At 33.7% G+C, this 18469-nt stretch overlaps 2 protein-coding genes across 2 annotated transcripts; both read left to right on the top strand.

The window, feature by feature from the left end:
• The first annotated feature begins 5771 nt into the window (after positions 1-5771).
• Positions 5772-9318, top strand: LOC112521604 (lipid transfer-like protein VAS). Its single transcript, XM_025130552.1, has 3 exons — positions 5772-6161; positions 6492-6524; positions 9112-9318. Exons 1-3 carry the CDS (start codon positions 5852-5854, stop codon positions 9201-9203), a joined length of 435 nt encoding a protein of 144 aa, XP_024986320.1. The 5' UTR covers positions 5772-5851; the 3' UTR covers positions 9204-9318.
• A 2486-nt stretch (positions 9319-11804) lies between these two features.
• Positions 11805-15903, top strand: LOC112522265 (FAM10 family protein At4g22670). Its single transcript, XM_025131383.1, has 11 exons — positions 11805-12045; positions 12152-12194; positions 12716-12847; positions 12941-13028; positions 13155-13235; positions 13350-13414; positions 13757-13897; positions 14320-14436; positions 14527-14859; positions 15302-15359; positions 15617-15903. The coding sequence occupies exons 1-11, from the start codon at positions 11936-11938 to the stop codon at positions 15712-15714; spliced, it is 1266 nt and encodes a 421-aa protein (XP_024987151.1). The 5' UTR covers positions 11805-11935; the 3' UTR covers positions 15715-15903.
• Positions 15904-18469: the final 2566 nt, after the last annotated feature.

Consider the following 18469-nt stretch of genomic DNA (forward strand, 5'->3'; position numbering starts at 1 on the left):
TATGTGTTTTTTGAAAAAAGGAAAAAAATATATTATCTTTTAAACAATATATTATATATGTTCAAAAACTTTCACTTCACGTATAAATATATTAAATTAATTAAAAATTTTGAATTATTTATTAATATAACAATGTTAGAGAATTATAGATCACAATTTATTTCGTTAACATTTTAAAGAGAACTTTAAAAGATATGTGTTTATTTGAACAACATAAAATAAGAAGTTTACCTTTTTTACAAACAAAATATATTTCGAAAATAATGTTTCAAATTTATTTAAGAAATATTTTACTCTAGAATATTTAATTTGCATGCAACTTGATAAGAAAAAGTAAAAAAAGAAAAAATAATTTTTTAGATCATAGCAATGAAAAATGAAAATCACTAATAATAATTTGAAATAAGTTTTTATTTTTATTTTAGTCTAGTCATCAAAATAATGTGTCATCCACATCACCTCATTAAAGTCACAAAAGCAAAAAAAAAGTCAAGAGGTTAACCGGTTTAAAAGGTAACAAGTTACTCATTGCTATTATGTGTAGATGTTTTAAAGTACGATGTCTTAATAAAAAATAATTTGAAAGTACATTGTTGTAATAAAAAAAAGTAAAATGTTATAATAATAATTTATTAAAGTAGATTGCTATTTCATGCATTTAACTTCATTTGAAACTTCTAAGACAACGTTTGGTACGTAAATATGGTTGAATGGAACATAACAAATGTTTGTGGTGTTTTGATACGACTAGGACTGAACAAGGCAGAACTAGATAAGTTATCCGAAAAATTATTTGATGATTTAAATATTATATAATAGTTATAATTAACAAAAGAAAATAAATAATTAGATAACTTAATTTATAAATATTTTTACACAATTTTCATATAAATGAATGCATATCTATACTACTTTATTAAGCATTTTCACTTAAAGTCTTAAAGTCTTAAGTTTATAAATACCCAAAATACCCCTTTACCTATTATCCTTTACTACGCCTCTTCCTTCGCTCCTGGCTACCCTCCCAAGACGCCWCTTCCACTTYCGTCGCTCCCCTCCCATATGGCCATACTCGAATACACTCCATCTCTCATCCCAAAGTGACGATTCAAAAACTCAGATTATGATTCAAGCTCCATTCAAAAGCTTCTCGATCCCTCGATCCCTCGATCCTTCCATCGCTTCTCAATCCAGGTAATCGATTCAACATAGAGTACAACTTATTGATTCACATTTAGAATATAGGTGGCAACACTACTCTAAAAAATATCATCTTCCCAAATACGCCTCTCCTTTGCTTAGGTCATAAGAAATGTGGAGATCTTGAAACGACACATGGAAGGGCATTGGTTTCTGGTTTGGTTCTCCACAAATATGGCTGAAAATGGCGAAGAAAAACAAAAAGGTATGTATCTACAATTTTCTATTTGATCAATAGATAGGTGTTGTTGAATGAATCAACGATTTTTGTGGAGAACCAAACCCGAAAACAAAACCCCTAAATCTCCAAAAGTCATTTTAAAACAGAAATTAATAGGTAGGTAGGTGTTTTATTGAATGAATCTACGATTTTTCATTTGATTTTGCTATCCAGGTCGCATTTATTTTTGTTAACACTTGAAGAACAAAAATATAGCAAGAAAAACTGATGGAGACGAAGTCTCTGTTGTTGTGATGAAGAAGAAAATGCCTACTCCACCAGAAAATAAATCAATCCATCTTTCAGGTAATTATTTGGTTTGCATAACTTTGATTCACTATATTTTCTATGAATGGGTTTGTTACAATGGGTTTGTTCTACTTGAATCTTTTGGTTTTCCACAAGAATGATATCATATTATGTTATATGTATGGAAGCTAAGGTTTGTATGAAGTAGGTGGGTCTAGCTTACTTGGTCTTTAATCATCATCACACCAGTACATTTATCCCATTTACAGCATCCTTGTATCTTTAATTATCTCACTAATTTGATTTTTAATTTTTTGCCAGCTTTAAACTCAAATGTTGGTAGGGATTCAGGTTTCACAGCATCACAAAGAAGATACCTTCCTTTCAATCTCACATCATCACCATTAACCTTCACATGTGACAAGATCAGAAATTGGAATGGTTAGTTCTAGGAAACATCATTTGAACTTCATTCATCATGCATCTTTTTTTTTAATTGACAGCAAGTAATGGTTCTTGTTTGATAGGTAGTATATATATATATATATATATATATATATAAAATATGTATAAGTCATGTGTAGTTATAGATGGAGAATTATGGAAGTCTCTGTACTATATGTTATTCATTTTGTGGTATGGTTGTGCTCTCTTTGATTACCTTGCTAGGATCCATTTGATTAACAATTTACAATATGGAAATGTTGTTGGATGCAGGTCGTTATCATATTTGGTTGTGCATTTGGTAATTATCTATTTATATCAAGTCTCTTGCATGCATAAAATACATTTTTTAGCCACTTACTTTGCTAATTGTACTATATTTGAAGCATAAGGACCACGTTGAGGCGTTTGCAGATTGAGTAAAATTCTCAGACGGCCTCTTATACTTGAATTTAATTTCTCATAGGTAGAAGAATGAATAAATGAAGGTTTGGCATCGACAACTTTTTTCAAACGGGACTCCATCACCTGGCTCTTCCATTAGACTTTAGAAAAGAAAAACCAAGAGAAAAATGGTAAAGAAAACCCCCCAAAGGTAACAGCTTTTGATCCCACTATTAACAGCTTTTGGTCTCTTGTCTGATCCCGTCATATCCTACACTTTCGATCCCACAGATAACAACTTCGTTGTTGAACTTAAGTTACATTAAGTTTGATTACCTTGTTTACTTCAATGTCATCAGGGACCTTCAGAATCTTCTGCTTCATCCCTGTCTTCCTGCATACAGTTTCTACTAGAAATATTTCTGATACATGGAGTCCGTTTTGCAACGAGGACAGTAAGTATGATGGCTTGAAAGATGAAAGGGGACCATACGCCGATATGGTAGAAGTCCTGAAAATAGGCCTAGATGATGATGGTTTCAATTATGCGGAGAAGATGCTAAAACATTTCAGGTATCTGAAATTATTATTACTTGATATCTTTCAATTGGTTAGTTCCCCTGTTTACTTGAATTTTTTTTTTTGACTTTGTAGAACACTGATAAAGAATCTTGACAAGATTGACCYTGGAAAAATGAAGCGTGAACAGAAGCTTGCGTTTTGGATCAAACTTCATAATGCTTTGGTGATGCATGTAGGTGAATTAGCCTCAACATGCAAACATTAAAATACAAGTTTCTATCACAGTTTGTTTCTTGCAGGCACATTTAGCATATGGAACTCATAATAACTCGAGGAGTAATTCCATTTTGAAGGTAAATTAAGCTTGTGCTTTTTCTAATTTTTTTCCATACGGAGCTTGAAAATTTTATTTTCTTTCAGGCAACTTATATTGTGTGTAAAGAGTGTATAAACGCATATATCATACAGAGCTCTATATTAGGAATACGATCTCACTTCAGAGCCCCGGTATGCCTTTTATCTTTATCTCATCGTCATCTTTTTACCTCAACTGAACATGATAGGTGCGAGACTACAAGGCACAGAACGTATTTCAGGATCTGAGACTTGCTAAACAAGAGTTCATATGATCAACTGTATACATCCACAAAGAATCAAAAGAAACATTAAAGGTAAACCTGACAAGTACATATGTTTGTTGTCACAAAGATATTAGTTGTCACAAAGTTGTATATCTCGATACGTGATTCATTGAGATGCTATTGATGATAGAAGAGTCTTTCTTCCAATGACTTCTAGACATAAGATATTAGTTGTTGTGCCAATTGGAGAAGACAATTCCAATAGGGAGCATCTAAAGAGTCTCTATTCTCTTTGATGTATGAAAAGGTGTAAGAAAGTGTTTGATCAGTGATGATGTTACAGTGAAATTTGATTGTCCACTTTGCTATGCCAACTCAAATTCATGTTCTTGTTATTGGTAATTACGAATACGTCCTGCAATTGTGTTTCCGGAAAATTTGATCTTCAGGTTTGATATAGCATTTCGGTTCATTTACCCCTGTATCACTGAATGGTCATTCATTTTAAATACATTAACAAATCTTTTAATATATGTATAAATGGCTTGGTCTAAAATTATGATTGTTTTGTACATGCAAAAGTGATGATGCCATCCACATCAAAATCGTATTGTTGAAAACCCAAGAAGGTCGAGTTCATTCCAGAACCCAAGCAGCCATGGCAGGTGGAACAACCAAGAAGGAACTGGTTGGATCTTCCATCAGATGTAATGTCCAATATACTTTCCAGACTTGACGTGCTTGACATACTTGAGAATGCCCAGAAAGTGTGCACTACTTGGCGAAAAATCTGCAATGATCCTTCTATGTGGAGGGTTATTTGTATGGATAATCGGTATAAATGGTACATGCATAAGGACGTTGCCATGTATAAGCATGCTGTGAATAGAAGCCAAGGCCAATTGATCGATATCACCATACCTTCTTTTGGTGATGAGATTCTTCAATATGTTGCCGATAGGTATGGGAATTTATTGGAATTGTTTATTTGTGATTATGATTAATGCCAAAGAGGCTCTGTGTTACTTTTTTATCCATCAGATGGTTCTAAATTGTTCAGTTATAACATAATGCATGTTTTGACTTTTACCTCTCCATGGTCTGGTATAATCATTCAAGCAATCAACTTCTTTTGGTTAATATCATTCGGTTACTCGGAACCAGCTTTACATAGTGTCGTTCCGAGGGATATCATGCAACTTTTCATTTACATTTATTCGAATTTTTCATCCCGCTGCATTGCGCGGGTACACAACTAGTATATATATATATATAATGGTATTAATTTTCAATGAAAAATTTGATATAATTAATGGTAGTAGTCGTGGTGTGGAGATAGTAGTGGTGATGGTCGATGGCCGACATTAGTTATGAGGTAAAGACAGTGGTGGTTGGTGGACGAAGGTGGCTGTGAAGGACATTGAGATAGTGGATTGGGGTGGTGGTGGCGATTGACAACGGTGGATGATGTAGTTATGACCGATCCAGTGAAGGTAGTGGTGGTGGTGGTTGGTGGAAGTGATGTGGCAATAGTAGGTAGTGGTGGTAGTATGGACGGTGGTGGTTGTGGAGGTCACAGAGAAGGTTGTTACGGTAGAGGATAAGTTGGAGGTGGCCAACGGTGGTAGTGTTGGTGGCAATAGATGGCGGTGGTCGATGGCCAACGGCGACAATAGTGGTGGCAATGGTTGGTGGTCGTCTGTGATAGAGGTGACGATGGATGATGGTGGACGGTAGTTATTTTATTAAAAAATAAAAACATTATCGTTTTTTCAAAACCACATAAATTGTATTATGTCGACATAAATAAAAAATAAAACGAAACATTGAAATCGAAATGTGTCTCGATACATTACACGAGTACCCTTTTAGTTTTTAAAATATATATATATAAAAAGACGAAATGTCTTATTATATTAAAAAAAAAAAAAAATATATATATATATATATATATATATATATATATTATTATATTAAAAATGGGAAAAGTATGCCGATGAATTTTAACTGATCTAAAAAGTATGCCGATGAATTATTAAATGGTTTATATTTTAATTATTTATAATGTGAAAAGCTGAAAAATAATCTAAAAAGAAAAGTCCAAAAGGTCAAGCCAAAGAGATGCCAGCTAAAATCTCCCAACCACACCTACACCCTTTAAATTCATCTACACGCCTTTTCATTTTATCAACTGATCGCCTTCCTTCCTCTTTCACTTTTGGAATTGAAAGAGAAAAAATCAACCACAAAAATGGTTCCTTCTTCATCACCTATGCTGCTGGTGATCGCGGTTATGGTGATGCTCGTCACGGCACAGGCGCAGACGCAAACGGCGTCGTGTGCTTCGAAGCTAGTCTCGTGTATAGACTACCTGAACGCCACTACAACGCCGCCGAGCACGTGTTGTGATCCGATCAAAGAGGCGGTGGAAAAAGATCTACCGTGTTTGTGTAACCTGTATAAGAATCCTTCCTTATTCACTAAACTCAGGATCAATATTACTGAGGCTCTTCGTCTCCCTAGCTTGTGCGGCATCCCCAATGACGTCAGCGCCTGTAACGGTACTTAGTTCCTCGAATTTGTCTCTGTATATTGTTTGTTTATTTGAAACTAGTTGCTACTAGTAATCGTTTTCCTAAATTTTGATTTACCTTTTTCGATCTTTTGATATCGATTCACTACGAAATTGTTTGATTCAACACGCAAATCGTTGATCGGTACGATCATTTGATTTTTGAACTGATTATTTAGAATGATTAATTAAACAAATAATTGTGCTGGATACCTACAAAAAAACTTGAATTGATTATGTTGTTGAGGTATCGCTGGATAATCGCAGTGTCTTACTGTCATATGAATTAATTTTTTTTTACCGTTGAATGTTGATGCAGCTGATTCCCCAAGTGGATCCAAATCTCCACTAGGTACCATCATCTTCTGACTACATATTTTACCAAAAAATGTTTAATTTTTCTTATTACGTTGATATATTTAGATCTACGGCACATTTATAATAAATTAAAATACCAATTATAGTTTCCTCAGAAGAAGCACGTGTATCATGGAGCTGGAGGGTAGTAGGGCTGCATCATTTTTATGTATATGGATAAAAATGTAATGGTTATTTAAAATCATAAATAATAGATTTTTTTGAAATTTGTTTTAACAAATTCAAATAATATAATATAATAGAATCATAAATTTGAAATTATTTTAATTAATATATTATATTTTTTCTTTTTTTTATCATATTGTTTGTATTAATTAATATCTTATATTATTAGAGATTTGTTTTAATTATATTTTGAAATATTATAGTTGATTAATTTTTTAAAATATCATTTTTGGTCAATTTTATATTCTTATTAGCTAGTTTTGTCCAACATGATTTGTTTATCAACTAGCTTATATGCTATCATCATCTGGCTTATCAGCTAGTTTGTCAAACATAGCCTTAACATTTCGCTAATATTTTTGTTAGAATCAAGTCAAATCATGCATTAAAAATGTAGAAAATTTTCAAATCTTGACACATACAGTTTTATAATTATGTAATTATTACAATTTTTAATTATCAAAATGACAGTTTTGCCCTTAATTATTGTTAGAGAAATTCTGCTATTTATTTCCAAAAGTAAACACTTATTTTATAACAAAATAAAATAGTAAGACAAATGTTTGTTTAGCGTATAGAAAATTAAGGTGCAATTAAACTACAATTGTTATCTTTTGAGTATTTGTCAAGTATTGTGTTTTAATTTGGATTGGGTCAAATTCTCTTCAGAAAGTGTTTCCTTTTTCTTCCCCTTTCCTTTTCGGTCAAGAGTCCATGAACCTGGAAGGCCGCTTAAATTTTCAAACATTGATTATTGTCATTGAATTTATATTAGAATATTACATTTCTTTTCAAACATTGATTATTGTTATTGAATTTATATTAGTATATTACATTTCTTTAATATTTGTTGGTGGATTATTAGAACATCTTTATTAACTATATTAAAATAGAGTATTTAAAGATTTAATAAGTTTATTATTCTAATATTTTAAGAATCATCTAAAACTCTATGTAAGAAACATAAATTATATCTTAATCATTTCCAACCAATAAAAAGTATTAAAAATAAATGTTTTGACAAGAAAATAATATTTTATTAAATATTTAATAATATAATTAATATTAGAAATTTAAAATTATTAAAATAGAATAACTTGTAGAGTTGGATGCAATTTATTTAAAGTTTTTGGCTTTTATTATCTTATCTTAAAAAGCATATGATATAATTAATGAAGATGTTCGTAACAAAAACAAATTTTTTGTCCTTTGAAAATAATGTTGTTTAATTATGTGTTGTATTTTCGTAAGTATATTACATAAGTAAAAAATATATAATTCTAATATCATAGTAACTATGAATTACATTTACGCATTGACTTGTAGCGGTGGAAACAAATCAATTATGTTAGATCTGACTTGGTCAATTTGTTGGTGGGGCGGTCATCAATATTGACCAAGACTTTGGGTTTTTATTGGTCATCAATTATGTTAGATTTTTAAAATGTTTGAAAATTATGTTCAGATCCAAGAATCTGTTTATAAATTTCTAATACATATATTTAAACATTTAATTTTAGAATTTTAATGGGTTGGAATAATAGAAAATGATTTTTGCCCTCTTAAGCAATTATTTAGATAGTTTTCTAAATTTGTATGTATATCTAAGGATCATGTGAGAATAGTTATTAAAGTTGAGAAGTATAATTGATTTGAATATTTGATCACTTTTAATCTCAAATCAACCTATGAATTATGTTTTAGAAGAGAATTTGTTTGATGTATCTTATTAGTGTTGATCAAATGTTTTTCTTTAATTGGGATTGATCAAAGAGTAAATATCTTTTCTAACCCTTCTCGTGTAACTTTCATTCTCACCGGAAGTCCAAAACTAAACCTTGTATATAGATGTGCATATATAAATAATGGTGAATAGGGAGGACGTTCGTTAACAATTACTTAAGAGAATCTTTACATGTTAGGTTAAGGTAGACGCCATTGATGAAACATGTTGAACTATTAGATGTTAGTCTAAGAGGTCGTTTACCAAACGTTTATTCAGTAAGTGTATACCAGAATATTTATCTTATCAGATAAACATGACAGTAACCAAGAATTTTGCACGGTAAGAATGACAGCAAGAACCTAGGGTCTTAGCTGACCAATTTTACCTGGTTAGAGTTTATCAGGTAAATTGTTGGTGAAGCTGCCGTTTTGATAGACTAGATTATCATCTGGTAAAGTATATGAGAGTGTTGACTTTATTGATAAGTGTTTACCGGATAAATATTTGGATAAATGACGACTAATTAAGTTTATGGGCATCATGAGAAACATATGCCCATTTTACTATAAACAATGAATTATTATCATATTCTTATTAGTTAGTTATAACATGTAAGCTAAATCTGAAAAAAAGAAGAAGAAATGGGTTCATTAATTAATTTTGGATGCAGGGTCTGCAGGATCTGATAATGGCGTTGCCAAGATTGCTTCAAGTGGGATTGTTGGATTGTTTCTGATTTCGGTTTGTTTCATGTTATTTTAAGATATATAAAAATGTAGTTGATTCATTATTGTTATAGTAGACATACTACATACCAGTTTATGGAAGATTTTACTTGCTATATAAATTATAATTCTTCATTTTCTATTAAACCACATATATATGTCGATTATCTAATATACTTTGTAAAAAAAACTATGTTTTATTTGGTTTGGAATATTCTTATCAATTGGCGGAGGCACAATGAAGATTGTTGCAACAACAATAGTTCTAGAGGTAGAGGTAATGGTGTTTGGTGGACTATGGTGGTTGGGGAGGACGTGAAGGTGGTGATAGTGGTGGTGTTGGCGATCGACAATGGTGGAGGAGGTAGTTGTGACCGATGTGGTGGAGGTAATGATGGTGGGTGGAAATGGTAGCCGATGATGGTGGTGGTGGGCGACAGTACTAGTGGTGGTGGCTATGATAGAGGTGGAGGTGACCCCCAATGGTAATGGTGGTGGTGATGGACAATCGTGGTTGGTGGCCGATGGTGGTTGTGGAAATGGTAGAGGTTGTTATAGTGGAAGAGGAGGTCGAGGTGGCCGATAGTGGTGGCAGCGACGATGGACGATTGTGGTCGGTGGTTGTGGAGGTGGTAAATAGGTTGTTATAGTGGAAGGGGAGGTGGAGGTAGCCGTCGGTGGTGGTGGCGACTGCTACTAGCGATTGTGATCATTAAAACAAATGACGTATCAAAGTTATATATCAAATGATGATAGATTATTAATATTTTAGTTTTTGTCTTATTCCTATCCCGTCTTGTTCCGCATTGTCCCACCTTGTCCTGGTTGTCTGTCCCTGTCTCATGTTATGCCAAACGTGGGATAATGAGTTTTTTCCATCATGTCTTGTCCCATATACCAAACACAGCCATAGTGAATGATAATGTATGCGAGGAAGAATCTATAGATAACCAATTACGTCAACTAAGTTTGCAACCATCTTCTAGCCAAGTAGAGCGGGTTTGTAAGTGAGCGCGCCAAGTTCAACATTTTAGACGATTCCAATATTAGAATCATGGGAGGACATTCCTTGGATCAAATACTTGGATATTTGAACCATTGAACAAGTAGAACACATTTGCACAAGCATCACACATTCCATGTCTACATTTATCAGACAAAAATGTTGCATGCGATACCCTTTTAATAGATTAAAATCTTATTCGATAAGTTAAATGAAAGTGTTAAATTAGTAAATGTTTATCGGCTAAAAGTTGGTAAAAAACGCTAATCAACATTATCATAATATGTAGATTTTTAAATAGGAGGCAAAATGGGCCTGGAGGAGTTGACACTTGACTTGACACACCATTACCAACATTTGATTGTCCATTTTTAAAATTTTATGAGCAGTAAACGTATTACTTAGAATTATAAGGATTGTATTATTAAAATAATCATTTAATTTTTATAATGAAACAATGTATGATGTAAACGTTTATGCATTTTTCGAACCATTTGACTGTTTTTATTTTTTGAGTTGATAGATCTAACTTATTATAAATAAAATATAAACAAAATAAAATCATTTTTAAGTAGATGGGTTTAATTGTCGGCTCTAATTAACCGAACCAAACCAAACTAAACCAAAACCAAATAAAATAAGTAAATCCCGCAAAGAATAGGATATGAAAATGGTAGAATTTACATAGATCTTGCCTCTATTCAAAATAATAGAGGAGATATTTTCGTGAAGACCCCCATTTTATGTTACCTTTAAAATACCCGTTAAAGATTCATATTAAAAGTGGTAGTAGCTATGTTTGAAACCTTTTAACCTATTTTGAATGGTTTTCAATATTATTTATTATCTTAAATTTAAAGCAGGTTTGGAGATCGACCTCTAGGTTTGTCCTGTTTCGTTTCAGGTATCCCAGTCCATCTATACAAGAAAGGGTAAAATAAGACCTTGTAAAATCTTGTCGAGTTGCATGTTACATCCTCATAAACAAGGGTGTTCATCGTTTCACACCAGATAGAATTGGGCAAAACCAATCAAATCCAATATAATCATCCATTGTATATTAAATTATGATAACGGTTGTATCAGTTTAACGGTTGATGAACTGATCCAACCAAATGCATGAATATGTTAGATGAAGCTTTCATTAAATATTACTATTCGTTATTTATCGAATCATATTTGACCCATTTAATGTTTTTAACTTCCATTTTTTTAAACCAATTATCCATATATTTCACTTAAAGACACTACTAATAAACAGTGTCTACACCAAAAAATCACACATATATTACTTCATACTTGAATGTTAATTCGATTAAATCAGTACGATTTTATTAAACTTTGAACTGTTATCCAACAACCGATTGATCCATTTTGATCTTGAAAATTTTGGATTCGATCAAACCCGATTACAATTAAATATCTAATTTTGGTTAATTGATATAACCAAAGCAATCGGTTACAATTAAATCAGAAGTTTTTTTGGACACAATATTCATAAAATCTATAATTTTAGATATTTTCAAACATACAAAATTATAATTCACCTGCTAATAATGAATATTGTAAGATAGTCAAGGGACTATTTTTGAAAATTTCTTCAGAGCTTTTGTAAATGGAAGCTACTAGAACAATGTATGGGTCTTAAGTCTGAAAGTCACCTCAAGCACATCGCCAGTCGAAAAACCGCCCCCAACACTCTCTATCGACTTCGTTAAAGCCTAAAACCCTAGGTTTTTCGTTTCTCCGGCGAATCTACAACGGCAATGGACGCCGCTAAATTAGAGCAATTAAAGCTATTTGTCAGCCAGTGCAAGTCAGATCCCTCCATTCTCAGTGATCCTTCTCTCTCCTTCTTCCGAGACTATCTTGAAAGGTAAATACGTTTATACACTATGGGTTTTTGTTATACGTCTCAAGTTCCTGATTGATTCTGTATTGATGATTAATTTGTGTGAAATATGTTTGATTTTTGATTTCAGCCTCGGAGCTAAACTTCCGTCATCTGCTTACAAGAGTGAATCGGTACCTCTTTCTTACTATGTTTTCCTGTATTTTGATTGATTAAAGTCGTTGAGAGATATATTTGCTTGATTGGATTTTGTTTTTTGAAAAAAAGACCTAATCTTTTATCATCGTGTAACCCTCATCTTTCACTAAATTAGTTCAGTTAGACGCATTAATAATATCCTATTTATCAGTAGGCAGATGGATTGATTCTAGGTGGTTTAACATGTTATTTTTGAGTCAAACGAATCGACTTTGGAGTTCAAAATCGGTGTAATGTATGCAATTGTTGCTGAAGATCATCTTCAGAAAAGTAGGAATGTGAAGCGAGAGTTTAGGACTCGGTTGATTATAGATAGAATTTTGGGTTGCAAATATTCATTCAATTGATGATGTGAAAAAAGTGGATTCTTGGTTCAGTTCTTCTTAACGACAGGAGAAGTGGATTGATGAAATTATAAAATGTTTATGAGTTTGACTAGGTGATCATTTAACAAAGAATGACTCGTTTAAGTGATTGAACAAATGGGACCTTGCAGAAGTCTTATGTGGTGGAAGAGGATGATGAAGATGTAGAAGAACCTCAAGAAGAAGAAGAGGATGAGATAATAGAATCTGATATTGAATTTGAAGGTGAAACTGTGGAGCCTGATGATGAGCCTCCACAAAAGGTCTGTCTTTGTTTCTGTCATTCATCTTTATGGCTTGCAATGGTGATTTTGTTCTTTCTCATAGCTTGATTTGATGTACCTTTTTAATCTTAGATGGGAGATTCTTCCGTGGAGGTCTCGGAAGAAAACCGTGATGCTTCTCAGGAGGCAAAAGCAAAGGGCATGGAAGCAATTTCTGATGGTCTGTTGCACACATTTTCTTTTTAGTGAATTGGCGGTGCCTTTTTATGTCAAGCTGTACTTTAAGCGGTATAAAGTTGTATGTGCTCTTTACTCTCAATAAGCATCTCATTGCTTGGCGTAATAGGTAAGCTAGAGGAAGCCATTGAGCATCTCACTGAGGCGATACTGCTCAACCCTACCTCTGCTATCATGTACGCGACCAGAGGTAAAACTGAGTTTGAGTTTTGACGAAGTTTTCCATCCTTATTGTAGTTTCTTGCAATCTTGCATGTGAAATCTCATGTTCTTTTTTTGTTTCTTTTATGCTATCACCATACAGCTTCTGTTTATATCAAAATGAAGAAACCCAATGCTGCCATCCGAGACGCTGATGCTGCGCTACAGGTAGTCTCCATTTTCCATAGATGTCGACCAGTGTGGTAGGGCTGTCTTTTCTTCTTTTCAATTCTCATTCTTATTGTCTTTTAGTTTTGTATAGTTGTAAAAGAAATGCCTTTACATCCAAATAAATGAAAATTGATATAGCATGTGAATGAGATGAGTATTATGAACTCCTCATGTCATTACTTTTTCCATCTGGAATTGGCAGTTAAATTTTATTAATGATATAAGCTGCACTTATGTATATTTCCTGTTGTGAAATGATGATCACTGATCATGGTTTAGAGTTTTTATATTATCAAAATTTTAAATCTCATTCCACATTTTTCCAATAAATATTTCCAGATAAACCCAGATTCTGCTAAAGGTTATAAATCACGTGGGATTGCACGATCAATGCTTGGTCAATGGGAAGAAGCTGCTAAGGATCTCCATGTAGCATCAAATATTGATTTTGACGAAGAAATAAGCGCCATTCTTAAGAAGGTTAGTCATCCAACATAATTTGTATAACATTCTGCCCAACATTATAAGCCGCTCTTGCTCAGTAGGTATAGAGACCGAACTTTTGGTTTTCTTGTATAATTTTTCCACGGCTAAATTTTGCAGTAACTTATTCTGTTTTTAGAAAACCTTGAAGCTCATCTCAGTGTGCAATTTAGGTTCACACTTCATAAAACTAGTGCAAAGATTTTTGATCTATCGACAAATTGACAATTGTACTTGTTATGGTAGGGTGGTGTGGTACATTGTAGGTAACTAAGCTCTTCTTTGGTTGGGAAACTTCACATGGTGCTTTTATTAAAAGAAAATTGGTTTTTGCAGATTGTATTTTATTCTTGCAGATGTATCAATTACCTCTTCCTAACTAATTTATGCATCTTGATCATATTTCCTGGTGCATTTAGGTTGAACCCAACGCACACAAAATTGTGGAACATCGTAGGAAATATGATAAACTCCGGAAAGAGCGAGAGGACAGAAAAACGGAGCGTGAGAGGCAACGTCGCCGAGCCGAAGCCAAGGCAAATTTTATTGCTGACATAGTTCTCCCTTGTTGTTTCTGGTTACCTTTTTCTCGTTTCTGCTCTGATGCTTTGTCATTTTATGCATAGGCTGCGTATGAGAAGGCCAAAAAGGAAGAAAAAGCATCTTCAAGTGAAAGAGCTGGGGGAATGCCAGGTGGTTTCCCAGGGGGGATGCCTGGTGGGTTTCCTGGGGGAATGCCAGGTGGCTTCCCTGGTGGCATGCCAGGCGGGTTCCCTGCTGGAATGGGGGGTGGAATGCCAGGCGGGTTCCCTGCGGGAATGGGGGGTGGAATGCCAGGCGGGTTCCCTGCGGGAATGGGTGGTGGTATGCCCGGAGGTGCTACTGCAGGAGGTGGTATGCCAGGAGGCTTTCCTGGAGGTGGTATGCCGGGTGGCATCGACTACAGTAAAATCTTAAATGTGAGTATTCCCAAATTTGCTAATTTATACCAAGTTCCTTGGTATGGTCTGTTATACACTTGCATACATTATGGCTCATAGGCCTCGATAATCTGTTGGCATATTTTTATTATTTGGACACATTCAAGATTTTTAGATGATGTTCTTCCAATCACTGAACCATGCCTCACGAAGCTGCAAAATACATATATGTATGTGTATGCATATGTATAAATGCGTATGTATGTGTGTATATTGTTTCTTGCTTGTTTTTCCCCATAGATGTATAGTAATAAATCTTTATAGCAACCTTGTACTTGAAAATCCAGATTTTAGCTGATGATTCAAGTATTAAAAATATATCATTCCAGAAAATTCTAGTGTGTTATTTGGGATGTGGTTAAATCTATCAAAGTAAATGTTTGACGTGATCTCTTTTTCTGCTTTTTCCAAATCTCTGCAGGACCCTGAGTTGATGGCAGCATTTAAAGACCCTGAAGTAATGGCTGCTCTGCAAGATGGTAAGTTTTTTTTTACTGCCCTCCTTATTATGTTATCAGCTGATTTGTAGAAATGGGGTTTCACCTTTGGTGGTAAGAGTTTTATTGTAAACCACCACCGGTTTAATGGGATATATTGATAAGTAATCCAAGTTAAAAGATTCCGATGCTTTCCTAAATTGTTCCATGAAGTTATGATAAGGAACAACATGCGAAAGATTATCAAACAAATGACGATTGTATTCTGTTGTCTTAAAATTGGCCGAATTCTTTGACAGTGATGAAGAACCCAGCTAATCTAGCAAAGCACCAGGGGAACCCGAAGGTTGCTCCGCTTATTGCGAAAATGATGAGCAAATTTGGTGGACCCAAGTGAAGCGGTTAGTGAAAAATGAGCTGAGGTTCTAACAGGAAGTGCCAAACCCAAGGTACTTGAAAATGGTTCCAGTTTTCGTTTCTATATGACATGATGTATTTTAAATGATGGTTAGATTTCGATTTGTTCAAACAATTTTCTGCATGGGTTTAATTATCAGGTATGGAATGTGTTGTTTGTCTTTCTTCTTTTAGCTCTGTTAACAACCGTTGAACCAAATTCATGGTTTCTTTCCAAGTTTGGCTCAGTTGCTCTTTTAATAGCCGCACATTCACATATCATCCAAGGGTCGTATTCCTGAGATGTGCAAACCGGTTAACTGGTCATGGTCTGGGTCATGGAGTACTGTAAGCAGTTTCTGGTCAGGGCTGGTTTTAGTTATCTGTGGTCCAGGTTAAGGATTCCCATCGGTTGGATTTTCTCTATTTTATCCTACACTTTAGCATAGCCGTTTGAGCAAAAACGCTCTAATTTTTTTTACCTTGGCATAGTTGTTGGAGATGCATCACACATAATCGCTCTCGACTACTGACCTACATAATAATATCCAATTAATGAAAAAATCAACAAAAATCGAACTGTGGTCAAATCCGACCCAACCTAAAGGGAACGCCATGTTCATGTCTTCTAACTTATCTCCTACAACTTAGGTCAAAAGGGTCAAAAAGGACAAACTTGATTAATCTCGATTAAACGAGTTCCAAAACTCTAGGCAACAATAATCAAAATGGATCAATATTGGCCAAACCGGGACGGTTAACATTCGTCAACAGGTCAAATGGAGGTCTATGCAACCTCCTAGTTCAAGGCTAGTCTTAGTGCTATGAGATCTTGCATGCGAGCTTCGAGTTTGCGTTCCCTTTACGACTCTGATATTTGGCTTGCGAACCAGGTCGTATATGACTCCTACTTTTGTCTATTTGGTTCTGCTTCACACACAATGTCATTGCACTCAACAAAATTCATCTCTAATTCGATTTTGGAAATTAAATGTCCATTAACACCATAAGATGCTACAAAAAGATTTCATTTATCCACAATATGCATCTTCGTTTCATTCATAAATGCTACAGAAACATTATACATGAAAACAAGTAATTTAGACCATAACTTGATTTCACTGTTTTCTTTTATGTCTTCTATTTCTCTCTGTGTTTCATCGGCTCCTTCCAAAGGGACGAACAATGGAAACGGCAACCACCCGTTGACATTTTATTCCAAAACCGTTGCTGCTCATGTTTCTTAGACTCCCTACGTTTTAAATTCGTTCCCGTCTTTCATGAATGACATAACCATAACCATAGATCTACTTACTTTATAAAATTTTAAGGTGTTACATTAACAATAACATTAACAAAGTTAAAGAATAGTAATCCTTTAAAAAAAAAATCAATAATCACAACTATGTAGGTTGCCCATATAAAAAGAAACCCAAAGCAATTTTTTAGATTATCCTTAAACATGTACTGAAAAAGGCTTGGAGTTGGTGACCAAAAGCAAAAAGAAGTACCAAACAAGAATTAGACATTTTAGGAGCCCCACATTGCAATTCTTGAAATATGGGTGTGGCCATTAACTTGGAAAGTACTTGCACTTCTTTTTTCTTCACCAAACTCCCCATTTTTCAAATATATTTCCTTTAAAGTACAAATGTCCCACTTTTATTTTATCTTCATTTGACCACTTCACATATTTTATAAAATGACTCCCTCTCTTTTCAACCGTACTCGAAAGCCCGTTTGAATATGACAACAAAGTCGAGGATTGTGAACGTGAAGCGATTGAACTGCAAATTTTGTGATCTTTAAAAAGATCTGATTACCTAAGATGTGATCATGTCAAATAGTGGTAAATGGATATTATAATGGTACAATCTTTTACTTTTGAGCTACATTTATACATTTCTAGAGTCTATTACCCTACTTTTAAAGATTACGTAATAATCATGATTAGGAGTGTTGTTGTGTTTAACACCTTTGGAACTTATAATGTCTGTATAATATGCCCTTAAGGTTGTGGTAGTGTCACAACAATTCAAACGAAAATATGGTATCTTAAGATTTCTTCTGTTCATGATTATGATTAATACGTTTTTTTAGATAATTACTTTGACAAGTAACCCCCAACTTTAGATCTGGCTTTGCTTGCTTAGTACATAAACTTCGGTTTGAAAACAATTGAGATGAGATACTGCATCAAGATGACCACTATTACCAATTCTTTTGAACACCATAATTACAAATTTGATCAAGATATCTGGATAAATGTTTTCAAAGTGATTATTATGATGTTCACATATCAGAATTATATCATTAGCTAGTTAAATTAGTTATATAAATTTGAATTTATACGCACAAAGTCAATTTTCGTGCAACTACTCTTGACATGGTTCTCACAATTTGAGTATATTTTTAGTCCTAAAAGAATCAAAAAGTCATAATCATAGGTTCAACAAACTATGTTGAAATACAAACCATCTAGTTTTTAAGTACATTACTGAGTACTGATGTTTGTTGAACGCATCAAACCTTTTGGACAAGTTTCTTTGATGATTTTTGATTAAAAAAAATGGAAGTACTTAATAAGTTTTTATCAGTGACGGAAAAGTAACCATGAGGGCAACAAATGAATGCTAGAAAGTTCACAAGCTTTTAAGGGAAGAGCTCCGTGTTGGTAAGTAGTTCAGTCTTTCAAGAAGAGATGAAGATGGAAATTGCTCGGTGGGATATCAGTGTTTAATCATATGTTTAGATGT

This window comes from Cynara cardunculus, assembly GCF_001531365.2.
Source record: "Cynara cardunculus var. scolymus isolate 2C chromosome LG 11, CcrdV1, whole genome shotgun sequence".
In the NCBI taxonomy this organism is placed as follows: domain Eukaryota; kingdom Viridiplantae; phylum Streptophyta; class Magnoliopsida; order Asterales; family Asteraceae; genus Cynara; species Cynara cardunculus.